General features: G+C 38.4%; 1 protein-coding gene across 1 annotated transcript; it reads left to right on the forward strand.

The window, feature by feature from the left end:
* Positions 1-1,108: 1,108 nt before the first annotated feature.
* On the forward strand, positions 1,109-2,041 carry LOC127677421 (olfactory receptor 2A14-like). Its single transcript, XM_052172507.1, has one exon. The coding sequence runs from the start codon at positions 1,109-1,111 to the stop codon at positions 2,039-2,041; it is 933 nt and encodes a 310-aa protein (XP_052028467.1).
* Positions 2,042-15,441: the final 13,400 nt, after the last annotated feature.

A 15,441-nucleotide genomic window follows, 5' to 3' on the forward strand; every position in this document is an offset into this window, starting at 1 on the left:
TACTAGAATCTGTTAGGCTTTGCCCTCTATTGTAATATTAAGGAATAGACCCAAACAAGATGTAACTAAAACTTAGTTATTGTTTTACTGTTAATGTAAACTGCTTTCCATTTTCAGTACTTTAAGAATATTTAGAAGGACAAATGTTAAGCTATACAGTCTCGTGTCATTGAATGACAGGTTTTGTCTAAGAAGTAGACATTAGACAATTCTGTCATTGCATGAGCATCACTGAGTGTATCCATCATAGACTAAAGTGCAATGACCTCATTAAACAGATGACCTAATGTGTCAACTACCTATATGGACTTCACCGCATGCGACATAGCTATACTTAAGACATATGTATGCGGCCATTGTATATGCTCAAACTATCCTTTAAATCATGATTAAATTGTGTATTGAGTATTGGTGAAGAAGCACACAGAACCAAAATAAAATATCAGAATTGTACATAAAGACAGACAAGCTCAGGAAAGGAAGTGAAAATAACTACTCCATTTTGTCAAGACTGCTTCTCTTCAAGTCACGTGAGTAGTCAAGATGCTCATACTCAAATGGAACCAGAAAATATGAATATCCTAAAACAATGCATGTGCGCATGGGGGCGCACTAAAACACATTGTGCTGTGATAACACTGATTTTATATGCTGATATGGGCACATACATACTTAGCTTTTTAAACATTTATTTATTTACCTATTTATTTGTTTATTGTAGTGCACATGTGTGTACATGTGTGCATACATGTATATGGTTATGTTTCCAATGTGCATGTGGAAGTCAAAGGACAACTTGCACACTTAGTTTTTTCCTTCTACCATGTGGGTCCAGAGACTGAACTTAGGATGTCAGCCTTGGCGGCAAGCTCCTTTACCCATTGAGCAATCTCACCAGCCTTTTTTATTAATGTTCTAAGACACAGTCAGGCATTTTCTTCATTTTTATAACTGTAGTAAGGTAGCATAGCTGAAAGCAGAACCCAAGGCTCCATCCTAGGTGATGCACTTCAAAATGTTTTCTCTATCATAATCATTAAATACTTCATATCTTTAATTATTCCACAGCTCTGACCTTTCAGTCTGAACAAAGTCTTTGCATAGGAGAATGAGAGTCAACCAGACATGGATCACAGAGGTCATTCTACTGGGATTCCAAGCTGATCTAGCTGTGGAGTGTTTCCTCTTTGGGCTTTTCTCTCTGTTCTATTCCTTTACCCTTCTTGGAAATGGAATCATCCTTGGAATAATATGCCTGGACCACAGACTACACACACCTATGTACTTCTTCCTCTCACATCTAGCCATTGTTGACATGTCTTATGCTTCCAACAATGTCCCCAAGATGCTGGCAAATCTTGTGACTCAAAGAAAAACCATCTCCTTCATTCCATGCATAATGCAAACATTCTTGTATCTGGCTTTTGCTCACATAGAGTGCCTGATTTTAGTGGTGATGTCCTATGATAGATTTGTGGCTATCTGTCACCCCTTACACTACACTGTCATCATGAGCTGGAGAGTGTGTACCATCCTGGCTGCTGTTTCCTGGATATTTAGCTTCCTCTTGGCTCTGGTCCATTTAATTCTCATCTTGAGGCTGCCTTTCTGTGGACCGCATGAAATCAATCACTTCTTCTGTGAAATCCTGTCTGTCCTCAAGCTGGCTTGTGCTGACACAACACTCAATCAAGTTGTCATCTTTGCAGCCTGTGTATTCATTTTAGTGGGACCACTATGCTTGGTGCTAGTCTCCTATACACGCATCCTGGTGGCCATCCTGAGGATCCAGTCGGGGGAGGGCCGAAGAAAAGCCTTCTCTACCTGTTCCTCCCACCTCTGTGTGGTAGGGCTCTTCTTTGGTAGTGCCATTGTCATGTACATGGCCCCCAAATCTCAGCACCCTGAAACGCAGCAAAAGATCCTTTCCCTCTTTTACAGCCTTTTTAACCCTATGCTGAACCCCTTGATCTACAGTCTGAGGAATGCTGAGGTCAAGGGCGCTCTCAGAAGGTCACTGTGGAAGGAGAGACTAATATGAGAGAGATCAAAGAATTACTTGGATGGATAATTATTCTTCCTGTCAAATACAATAGTTGGAAATCCTTTGCCTTTTCTATTATAAATACTCCCTTAAAACAGAATATTATAAACTATATGTCTACATAGATTCCTAAGAGCCTGGCTTATGAAGTCAGGGATAACAGCCCTATACCTCTTAGATATAGGAGCCAAAAATCGGGACTCATATTATAGGTTACTTAAATACTCAAAGGTTAACACTGTGACATTGGGAGAGTGTTCCCATTCTTACCACAATTCTTTTTTCCCACTATTTATTTATTCATCCCCCCTGACATGGCCCCTCTCCAACTTCTCCCTCCTCCCCTGAGATGGGCGAGACCTCTTGGATATCACCCCATCCGGGCACATCAAGTCACTGTAGGACTAGGCACACCCTTTCCCACTGAGGCCAGACAAGGCAATCCTGTTAGGGGAACAGGATCCACAGGCAGGCAACAGATTCAGATCCCCTACTCTGGTTACTGAGGTAACCGCATGTAGACCAACCTGTATTTTTGCTACATATGTGCAGGTGTGCCTAGTTCCATCTCATGCTTGCTCTTTGGTTAGTGGTTTAGTCTCTGGGAGCTCCCTTGGTTTGGTGACTCTCTTTAGTCTTCCTGTGACTTCCCTACCCTCTTTTGGTCTTTTATCCTCCCCCCCAACTCTTCCACAAGACTCCCAAGCTCCACCTAATGTTAGGCTGTGGGTCTCTGTTTCTGTTTCCATAGGCTGTTACCCACTTATCAGCGTGGAGCCAGTTGATTAGTAACCAAAGTATTTATGAGACCAAGTGGGAGTATGAACAGCACATGAAATGAACTCCTTTTAAAAAAATGTAAAATTACAACTATAGCTCATTTGTGGAAAAATTGCAAAGCAACTGAACAGCCACTCATAAAAAAAATCTGCATGTACCTGATAAACATGCAAAGTTCTATTTCTTACCATAAGTCAACAAGAAATTAGAAGTTAAGGCTACCATGAAATATCACTGAAATAACTAAAGTGATAATAAATAATCACTCTAATTTGGGGACATCTAATAATCATTGGTAAACAGTCAAAACTGGCAGTTTTAACGAAGCTTAGTCAAGTCAATTGGAGCCAATAAATGCATGACATACATCCCGTAGATGAATTGTTAGTGAGTTTTTCTTTGAAAAGAAGAACATAAGAACTTCAAGGTCAGTTTTTCTGTCAGAATGACTCAATTCTGACAAAAGTAGCGTGAAACATGATTATAATTCAATGAACGTTCTTTACAAAAACAAGTCACTGGTCAAATAGCTCCCAGGTACTTGCAGAACCTTGCCATATAGAAGAACAGCATTCAGTTTTGTGGGATTCACTATTAGGGGTCCTTGCTACGGGTTGGGAAAGCAGGCTGTTAGGAGCAATTTAAAGCAAGACTGTGTGGAATCAATCTTGGGTAAGGTCTTTCATCCTTTAACAGTGTCTAAAAGACAATATCATTATCATGTAGTAGCTAGTGGACCATAATACCTTTGATTTCTTTGATATATATTGAAACTCATAGGAAGACCCTCATGTTGTCAGCTAGAGATTTGAATCTGAAATCAAGGAATTATAGCTTAAATTTTATGACAGTTATTTCATGCTATGAAGACCAAAATACCTAACTGAAACAATTTAAGAGAGGAAAGGATATTCTTTTATTTTTATCTTATGTATGTATGTTTGTATGTATGTGTGTGTGTATAGGTATGCATGCATATGTGCAATCCCACAGCACATGTGTGGAGGTCAGAGGATAACTTTCAGGAGTAAGTTCTCTCATTCTATCATGTGGGTTCCAGGAATCATATTCAGGCCTTCAATCTTGGCAGCAACTACCTTTAACCACTATCCTGTCTTATTTGGATTATAATTTCAGAGGGTCTCAGTCTATCTTGGCAGAAAGGATGTGATGGGTGCAGCTCAGTGCACAGTAATGGTCCTGTGGAGTGGAAGAGAGATATTCACATTACAGTAGACCTTGAAACAGAGAAAGGACAGGACTAAAGGCTAAGCTATAAGTTTCCAAAGCCCTAGTGACCTACTTCTAGCCATCAAGACCCCTTCTACAGCTCCCCAGTCTCCTGAAAGCAGCACAACATATGAGCAAATAAGTGCTCAGAACATGAGCCTCTGATGATACTTCAAACTCAAAGGACAATAGAACTGAAGAATTGAAAAACTCCAAAAACAAAACAAAACAAAACAAAACTCCAGCAAGTACTGCAAAACAGATTATTTGATCAAAACTGGAATTAGCAAATTTATATTTTCACCTGTTTTCTTTTAAATTTTAGAGATTTTTGTACAGAAAGAAGCATTTCAAATTTTTAGATTAAGTAGTCTTAGTTGTAATTATATATATATATACATATATATATATATATATATATATATATATATAGAGAGAGAGAGAGAGAGAGAGAGAGAGAGAGAGAAAGAGAGAGAGAGAGTTTTCTTCATTCTAACCTTGATTACAGGATATCTAATTCTTGTTTTTTATCAGTTATATCATAATAATTATTCATGAAAAAAATTAGAGTGGAAATAGGTAGGAGGAAACCCTAGGGGAGAAAATTTGATTCTTATAGTCAGTAAGGAGCTTGGGGAACCTGTTTTGGACAGGGGATTCTAAACATGAGGATTATTATGACATCATACCCTTATCTTCCTTTAAGTGTTTCAGAGCACTTAAGTTTATTGATTTTTATAATAGTGAAGTGTGTGTGTGTGTGTGTGTGTGTGTGTGTGCATGAGGAGGGAGGGGAGAAAGGAGAAGAAGGAAGAGAGGGGGAGAGGAGAAGCAGATATAGAGACAGAGAGAAAAGGAAACAGAGAAGGGTAGAAGGATGGAAGAAGAGAGGGTTTGTTGTTGTTGTTTTTGGTTTTTTGTTGTTTTTGTTTTGTTTTCATTTTTCCATTGTTGCTGTTGCTGCAGTTGTAGTTAAATGCCCTGAGAAGACCAATGTAAGGAATAAAGGGAGTGTTTTGACCTATACTAGAAAGATCTTTTCAATCACAGCAGAGAAGAGAGGCAAGAAAGGTTTATGGCAAGGACAAGAGTGGTTAGTCAAATTGCATCCACACTTGAAGTAGAATATGAACAGAGTGTGACCAGGTTATAAAACCTCAGCACCCATGTTAATTACACATTTTCTAAGGCAAGGCTCCACTTCCCAGATATTACTCAGTCTTCTTCAATAATACCACTGACTGGGTTCTAAGTGTTCAAATATGTGATCTCCTGAGGGCATTCACATTTATACCACAACAGTATGTATTTTGGTAGTCTCCCTTCTTAGGGCTCCTTGGCCAATGGTCAAATCAGTCTGGCAATCTCTAGACTTTGTATTTGCACACACATTTCTTTTCAGTATTTACCATTTTTAGAAGCAAAGTCTTCCATGATAAATTGCACTATATCATTCAATTTTAAATATTATTTTTCTATCTTTTCTAAAGAACAAGACATTTCTAACTACTATCTGTCCTGCTCAAAAGAGCATTTAAAGAGGAACTATAAGGATTAGAAGCACAACTCAGTTAAAAATAGCCTCCATGTGAAATCTTCATTTTAATCATATTGGTCCTTATGTATATCTTTAATTCTTTCAATTCCCCTGCTTCCTGAGCTTGTCCCCAAAATGCTTCATGATAGAAGCAGACCATTATCTATCCCTCAGTCTCTCCTACATAATTGACTTCATTTGCTGCACATCATGAAGAATGCCAAGCCAATCAGTGACATAAAGTAGTAGAAATGATTAAAGAAGAGAAATAGAAAGAAATTAGTACATTAATTGGGAATGCAAGCTGAGCTGTAAGCTAACTAGTTTGGAAGAACTATCTAGAGAAACTGCTTTGAGGAAAAACCTGGAAACAAAACAAACAAACAAACAAATAAATCCAAACACTGATTTAGACCTTCAGTGGAGCCCAAAATGACTGGTTCATGCCCTAGAACATTGTTAGAAGTCACAGGTGGTGATGTATACTAATTGTATGTGGTCAAGAAAGTAAGCTGGTAAAGATCCCTTCCTCATCTTCACATCCAGAGTGACAACAGGTTCACCCGAGGCAATGCATCCTTTGAGGCTAAGACTGCAGTGGTGGGAGAGATTATAGTTCACAGAATTAATCATGTGACTAAATAAATGTGCACATTCCAAAATAAAGATCTATTACAAAGCCTTAGATTAGTAGCAGGAAGGTCAACACCCAGAGTTTCATCTAACACAGTGGTTCTCAACCTTCCTAATGCTCTGACCTTTAATACAGTTCCTCATGTTGTGGTGACTACCAACCATAAAATTACTTTTTGCTACTTCATAGCTATTATTATGCTATGGTTACAAATTATAATATAAATATGTAATATGCATGATGTCTGGTATGTGACCAGCAAAGTGCTCACTACGCACTGGTTAAGAACCACTTTTCTAAAGCATCAGTTTCAAAAGAAGAACAAGATATAAAGAAAGAGATAGAGAGGGGAAAGAGGGAGGGAGGGAGAGAGATTCTTGAAATAGCAAAGTATGCCCCATAATCTCATAAATAAAACCACAAAGCTGTCACTATAAAGATGTTTAATAATTGAACACCACCATGATTAAAAATCTAAAGGAATGCTTGTTCAGAAAAACACTACATTTCCTCAGACCAAGAAATTAACTTCACAGCTTCTAGTTCAAGAATAGTCAGTGACACCAAATACCAAGGATACATGTCACATACCATGCTCAGGATAATGGTTACAGAGTAAACCATTTATCGCCCAACAAAGCAGGCTTGAAGAGCTCGTTTGTCGATTGTCTTCATCACCCTTATCATGGAAGGATCATGGGAGAGTCTCCACTCAAGTTCCCCATGTTTATAAAAACAAACAAACAAACAAACTTGGGAAATCTGTTAGCCTGGTATCCTGAACTTCAAGCAAGACAGAAAAAGGAATTTCAGCAACTGTAGGAAGAGAAATCTGGGATTTGGTTTGTATTTCTTACAGGTGTCATCATGAAACAATTGAAAACATGCTGTAAAACAAACCAGTCAGCCACCAGGAAGATTGCTGAAAGAGACAACACTCTGTTTTCTCAGAGAGATTTCAGAGTGTTAACTCAGAAAATAGAATTGGCTTTAAGCCAAAACTCATGGAACCTTTAGTTTAATATTATTGTCTCTCTTTTTCCATCTATAAACCTGTACCATGTACCTCATAAACCGTCTTTTAATTTCACTTATAAAGGGAAGTTCTCTAATTTTTTAATTAATCATTTTATTTGTTTACATTTTAAATGTTATTCCCCTTCCCTTTCCCTTTCTCCCCTCCATTAACTCTTTGCCCTAAGAAGGTGGTCCCCTTTCAAACTTGTCCTAATCTTTGAACTTGATTGTACATTATATCAAATGAACAGTATAATTTCCTGTCATAAAATTAAATATGCCAAATTTATTACAATATATACAATAGATAATGTATAAGCCATTGCCTCCTAATGTTTACACTGAGTCTACGTATGTACTAACTCTGTCTTTCATCTTTATGTAATAAACCCAACTTTTGCTTCATAGTGACACAGCTTGACTTTTTTCTGTGGTGTCAGTCAAGATCTCAGATACACCACAGTGAAGGTCTTTGTGGGGGAATGAATGCCTTGGAGTATATCTATCAGCATCAGGTTGCATTTCTCTGCAACTATGCATGGCAGTTTCATTGTACAGTATCTTTCTCTCATTTTCTCAACTGACCTCTTACCTGTGACAGTTGCCCCTGTGTAGCATTGTAGCTGTGACTGGAGCAAGGATGATCTCTCTAAAGAAACAGCCTCTCTTTGATCCACTTGGAGTGAAGTTTAGTACATGGAGATAAGAATGGATCAATTCGCATTCTTCTGTATGCTGACCTCCAATTGATCCAGCACCATTTGTTGAAAAGGCTATCTTTTTCCACTGGATGTTTTTGGCTCCTTTGGCAAAGAACAAGTGACCATAGATGTGTGGATTCATTTCTGGATCTTCAATTCTATTCCATTGGTCCACTTGTCTGTCACTGTGCCAATACCATGCAGTTTTTAACATGATTGCTCTGTAGTATTGCTTGAAGTCGGGATACTGATTCCCCCAGAATTTCTTTTTTTGTTGAGAATAGTTTTAACTATCCTGGGTTTCTTGTTATTCCAGATGAATTTGAGAATTGCTTTTTCTAACTCTGTGAAGAACTGGGTTGGGATTTAGATGGGGATTGCATTGCATTGAATCTGTAGATCACTTTTGGCAAGATGGCCATTTTAACTATATTAATCCTGCCAATCCACGAGCATGGCAGATTTTCCCATTTTCTGAGGTCTTCTTCGATTTCCTTCTTCAGAGACCTGAAGTGCATGTCATATAGATCTTTCACGTGTTTGGTTAGAGTCACACCAAGATACTTTATATTGTTTGTGGCTATTGTGAAGGGTGTCATTTCCCTAACTTCTTTCTCAGCCTGCTTATCCTTTGAGTATAGGAAGGCAACTGATTTGCTTGAGTTGATTTTATAACCAGCCACTCTGCTGAAGTTGTTTATCAGCTGTAGGAGTTCTCTGGTGGAGGTTTTCGGGTCACTTAAGTAGACTATCTTGTCATCTGCAAATAGTGATAATTTTGACTTCTTCCTTTCCAATTTGTATCCTCTTGACCTCCTTATGTTGTCTAATTGCTCTAGCTAGAACTTCAAGTATTATATTGAAAAGATATGGAGAGAGAGGACAGCCCTGTCTAGTCCCTGATTTTAGTGGGATTGCTTCAAGTTTCTCTCCATTTAGTTTGACGTTGGCTACCAGTTTGCTGTATATTGCTTTAACGATGTTTAGGTATGGGCCTTGAATTCCTGTTCTTTCCAATACTTTTAGCATGAAAGGATGCTGGATTTTGTCAAATACTTTTTCTGCATCTAATGAGATAATCATATGTTTTTTTTCTTTGAGTTTCTTTATGTAGTGGATAGCATTGATGGATTTCCTTATATTGAACTATCCCTGCATCCCTGGGATGAAGCCTACTTGATCATGGTGGATGATCGTTTTGATGTGTTCTTGGATTCGGTTGGCAAGAATTTTATTAAGTATTTTGGCATCAATATTCATAAGAGAAATTGGCCTGAAGTTCTCTTTCTTTGTTGGATCTTTGTGTGGTTTTGGTATCAGCATAATTGTGGCTTCATAGAACGAATTGGGTAGAGTTCCCTCTGTTTCTATTTTGTGGAATAGTTTGAAGAGTATTGGTGTTAGGTCTTCTATGAAGGTCTGATAGAACTCTGCACTGAAGCCATCTGGTCCCGTGCTTTTTTTGTTTGGGAGACTTTCTATGACCCTTTTTATTTCTTCAGGTGTTATGGGACTGTTTAGTTGATCTATTTGATCCTGATTTAGTTTTGGTGTCGGATATCTGTCTAGGAAACTGTCCATTTCCTCCAGATTCTCCAGTTGTGTTGAGTATAGGCTTTTGTAGTAGGATCTAATGATTTTTTTGAATTTCCTCAGTTTCTGTTGTTATATCTCCCTTTTAATTTCTAAATTTGTTAATCTGGATACTGTCTCTGTGTCCTTTGGTTAGACTGGCTAAGGGTTTATCTATCTTGTTGATTTTCTCAGAGAACCAGCTCCTGGTTTTGTTGATTCTTTGTATGGTTCTCTTTGCTTCTACTTGATTGATTTTGGCCCTGAGTTTGATGATTTCCTGCCTTCTACTCCTCCTGGGTGAAATAGCTTCTTTTTATTCCAGGGCTTTCAGGTGTGTCATTAAGCTGTTAGTGTATGCTCTCTCCATTTTCTTTTTGGAGGCACTCAGGGCTATGAGATTTCCTCTTAGCACTGCTTTCATTGTGTCCCATAGAAACTGCGGAAGACCCTTGAGGACATGGGCACAGGGGGAAAGTTCCTGAACAGATCACCAATAGCTTATGCTTTAAGATCAAGAATTGACAAATGGGACCTCATAAAATTACAAAGTTTCTGTAAGGCAAAGGACACTGTTAAAAGGACAAAATGGCAACCATCAAATTGGGAATGGATATTCACCAACCCCACATCTGATAGAGGGCTAATATACACAAAGGGCCAATATATACAAAGTACTCAAGAAGTTAGACCCCAGGGAACCAAATAGCCCTATTAAAAAATGGGGTACAGATCTAAACAAAGAATTTTCACCTGAAGAAATTTGGATGGCCGAGAGGCACCTTAAGAAGTGCTCAACATCATTAGTCATTAGGGAAATGCAGATCAAAACAACCCTGAGATTTCACCTTACACCAGTCAGAATGGCTAAGGTCAAAAACTCAGGAGACATCAGGTGTTGGCAAGGATGTGGAGAAAGAGGAACTCCTCCACTGCTGGTGGGGCTGTAAGATGGTACAACCACTGTGGAAATCAGTCTGGAGGTTCCTCAGAAAACTGGACATGAGACTTCCAGAGGACCCTGCTATACCTCTCCTGGGCATATACCCAAAGAATTCCCTAGCATGCAATAAAGACACATGCTCCATTATGTTCATAGCAGCTTTATTTATAATAGCCAGAAGCTGGAAAGAACCCAGATGCCCCTCAAAGGAGGAATGGATACAGAAAACGTGGCATATTTACACAATGAAATACTACTCAGCAATTAGAAACAATGAATTCACAAATTTTTAGTCAAATGGTTTGATCTGGAAAATATCATCCTAAGTGAGGTAACCCAATCATGAAAGAATACACATGGAATGCAATCTCTGATAAGTGGATATTAATTAGCCCAGAAGCCCTGAATACCCAAGGCACAAATTGCATAACAAATGACTCCCATGTAGAAGCATGGAGAGGGTCCTGATCCTGGAAAGGATTGATCTAGCATTGGAAGGGAATATAAGGACAGAGAAAAAGAAAGGAGGTCATTGGAGAAGGGATGGAGAGAAGAAGGTTTATCTGCCATATGGGGAGGGGGGATCCGGGAAAGGGGAAATCATTTGGAATGTAAAAAAAGAATATAGAAAAAAAAAAGGAAAGAAACAGCCTCTCACATTTGCATCAGGATTCCCACAGGCTGTGGTGTGGCTTTCCCCTTCTGGTAAAACTGGGTTGATGGAGGATGACTCACTGTGTTACCTAATGGTTGAAAGGAGAGCCCAGTGACTAACGACTTGTACATTATACCATCTATTTGGACAGCACTGTGGCTAAACCCACTGCCTCCCAAATGTGGGAAACTGAATTTATGTTGATTAAATAATCAAAATAAGTAAAAAATAAACTAATAAACAATTCATTCTGCTGAGCAAAATACTTTGGTCATATGCTATAATAATAAGGCAGGACAGAAGCTAATGACTGAATAGCAGTGTACTAATGGACCTGTAACTGTAATTCTTTTTCTTTGGGGACAGGCATTCATGGAATTTTGCCATAGCAGATTTCCCACTGACTTATTACTCTCTACCTATAAGCTCAATATTAAATGATCAATGTTCAGTAATGTCATTGATTATAAACAAACAAAAATATTTCAGCAGTGTTATAACATACCATCAAATACTGTGCAGATACATAGTATCCATGTTGAATCAAACATTATGTTAAAAAGCAGGTATCATCTGGTGACTATGAATTCCCTAGGGTTGTCCTTGTCATGAGACCAACTTGCAAGGAGTCCTATTGCCAGTTGTGCCTTGTCATGATGCCACTTATCAAACTCTAATGCAAAGAAACAGTGTTTTCTGGCAACTAACCTACACCCTAATTGTACTCAGGCCATTAGTTTAAAATGACAAAGAATAATTTGCCCCTCAAGGCAAATAAAAGAGGGTGCAGGGGAAAACAATTACCTATTGAGCCATCATGAGACAAGCTGAACTGACTTTTAATGAAGAGTGAAACTCAAAGAAACCTATGTCAATTAAAATTAGCAAATTGCAATAACTGTCTCGTTAGAGAGAGAGAATGAGGCTTAGTTTGAAAATATGATGACACTTGAGTGAAGTGTGTCTTGCAACTCATGAAGTAATTTTATTCTTTAATGAGGTTTAGAGAGAGATACAAGGTTTGTGCCTTAACTCAACAGGACCTCTTAACTGTCTTGACACATATGGAATCCAGAGTTACCTCAGACAATTTGCTCATCATATTTCATAAGAAAAAGGGAAATGCATGTGGGGTGCTTTGAAGTTGGTTGAAGTTCTATGGGCCCTAGTAATTCTCATTCATGAACTGTTATGCCTGCATCTTAAGAATAAGACAGACATTACAACACAGCTGGGATACCATTCTGAATTACACCACACTCCCACCGCAGAACACATATGGTCAATGAACACAATGGACACTAGTTATCATTTCTGATATACTGACACAGAGTGACTTGCTTTTCTCTCAACCAGTGCAGGAAAATAAAAACAAAAATAAAACTAAACAAAGTGCCCTTCCAGACTGTAATCATTTCCACATTTAAAAGCAACCTGACATATGTACAGTTATATTTATTAGAAAATCAAGGCTGGTATTTCTGTTTCTACTACATTCTCTAATGAGACTGATTGTGCTCTAGTCATACTGTAATATGATACAATACTGGTACAGTTAGTGATATTTAACTACACTTTATCTATAGGTCATGTAAGAATATGAAAAGGGTTAAATTCATTGTGAGTTCTAGAAGAATTTTCCAAGAATATAACACCCACAGAAAATGTCTAGTCTATAAAATAACTTGATTTAATTATCAGGTAACTTTCATGCTAAATTGTTTATCATAGGATAAAAAGTAAAGACCAAGGAGTATGGAATTAAGTAGCAAGATTGTTGCAAAAGTATGAAAATGTATTATGACCTTATAGGATGGATTAGTGGCATTCTCATATCTGGCCCTGACCCAAACTAATTTTTCATCTTTGGGGCATGGCATGCTGATAAACACTGTATATGTTCTGTAGGCATGCTGCTAAATATAAATGCTTATTATAATTCTCTAAAGATAGCATGGGTCAAGGAGCACTAAATAGGATGTCCAATAAGTGTTAGTTCAGTTAAAATTATATAAATCTGGAATCCAAAGAAATGTTTCCTACAATCTAATAATCACACCACAGAATAAAACATAGCAATTTAAATGGTTGTCTTCTGAATTTAAATTTGAAGTCATTATTGTTAAATCATTGCTGCTTTCATAACATCAACACATCAATACCTGTACCATCAAAATCATAGACAGCTTGAGCACAGCAGTGTCTAAAGTGATAATCTAGACACTGGTAATTACCAGGTGAGTCTTGTAACTGCTGGGTGGTTTCTTTATCAGGTGGCAGAGGAAGAAGTCAGAGGACCTGCAGTATGTGAAAACCTCAGCAAACCATTTCTTGGATTGAACATGGAGAAGCACAATGTTTGAGTCTTGAGGGCACCCTGCAGACTTATTTTGAACAGTGGCTCCCTAGTTTATATCACTATTATGACATCTGTGGAACCTTTAGGAGGTGAACTTGTCTGACAGGGTTAGATCACTGGGGGAGTGGGACTTTGGAAGTGACCAACACTCTTGTGTCTAGCCTAGCCCTTTCTGCTTCCTGTAGGAAGCACACTTGAGAACTCAACAATGCCTTCCCTGCCATAATAGAGTGCGTCTTCTCAGACCATGGGACAAAATAAATCTTTTATCTCTTAAGTTGCCTCTGTTGGGTATTTGGCCACAGAACATAAAAGTCATTGACACAAGTGGAATTATGTGTAAGTAGAGAGTGGCTGCAAGGAGCTCAGAGCAATCTCCAATAGACTTGAAACCTATGATTATAAGGCTTATAGTTTTTCCAACGACCATTTAATTTGGATCTGGACCACAATCCTCCAGTAAATAGGTGGACATAAGATCCGGAGTTGGTCATCGGGCTAATATCAAGTCTTGGGACCAATAAGACTGTGAGATAACAGATGTGGATAAGATGTTGATATCTTCTAGCAGCAACAGAAAACAGATCCACTGGGTGTTGTTTTCTTTTCTTTCCTTTTGTTGAGATGGGATTTTGCATACTCCAGTTTGCCTTTAAGTTCTCTATCTAGCTATAGATGCCTTTGACGGCTGATCCTCCTGCCTCTGCCTCATGAGTGTTGTGATTACAAACCTGTGCCACCACTTCAGGTTTTATGTGGTGCTAGAAATTCAACCCAGAACTTTTTGCATGATAGGCAACCATTCTAGCAACTAGGTCCTAACCTCAGCCTTGGTGCTAATAATGTCTGGAGACATGACTGTAACTCTAATCCTTGTTGAAGTGGTGGTTTATCACCTACTGCAATTATTCTCCAATTCTTCCATGTCAGAATATCTTTATACTCTTTTTTATTTTAAATAGGATTTTACTTAATAGACCCGAGGTAATAGATCAGATAAAACAATACACAAATCGATCTTACCTGTAGCTCCAGCCTCCTCCTTAACCATTTTTATATAATATTCTTCACATAATAACTGGTTTCTATTTATTTTTTATTTTATTAGATATATTCTTTATGTACATTTGAAGTATAAATAAAGTGTCCCCTTTCTTTGTTTCCCCCTCCCCTGAAAATCCCATAAGCCATCTCCCCTTCCCCAATCAACCCTTCCCCGCTTCCCTGTCCTGCTATTCCTTTACAGTACTGCATTTAGCCTTTCCAGGACCAAGGGCCTCTCCTCCCTTTGGTGTCTGACAAGTCCATCCTCCAGTGCCTATGTGTCTGGAGCCATGGGTAACTCCATGTGTACTCTTTGGTTGATGGTTTTGTTCCTGGGAGCTCTGGGAGTACTGGGTGACTCTTATTGTTGTTCCTCCTGTGGCACTGCAAACCCCTTCAGCTCAGCTCCTTGGGTCCCCCATTGGAGACCCTGTGCTCAGCTCAGTGGCTGACTGAGAGTGTCCCCCTCAGTATTTGTCATGTACTGGCAGAACCTTCCAGGCAGTAGCTATATCCAGCTCTGGTCAACCAGCATTTGTGGGAATCCACAATAGTGTCTGGGTTTTGTAACTGTATATGGTATGGATCCCTGGATTGGGAAGTCTCTGAATGGTCTTTCCCTCAGAGTCTGCTCCACCCTTAATCTTTATATGCTTAAAAAATTTTCTGAGGACCTAACGATATTTAAAGTATGTTTAGGAAATGATATTTTTTTCAGAAGAACCTGAAGTTCTTTATTCTTAGACTCATGAATAAATTTATCCTTTAAAAGCACAGGATGACACAATTTAACAGTCTTTATAAAGGACATGGACTACATGAGCCTAAGCTAATTTTAGTCTTTACTCTGTCTCCTACATATAAGAGTTGACCAGTACACACAGGACAAAAATCATTCCCAATGTCTTTGTTTGGTTTTCTTGCA

This window comes from Apodemus sylvaticus, chromosome 2 (assembly GCF_947179515.1).
Source record: "Apodemus sylvaticus chromosome 2, mApoSyl1.1, whole genome shotgun sequence".
In the NCBI taxonomy this organism is placed as follows: Eukaryota; Metazoa; Chordata; class Mammalia; order Rodentia; family Muridae; genus Apodemus; species Apodemus sylvaticus.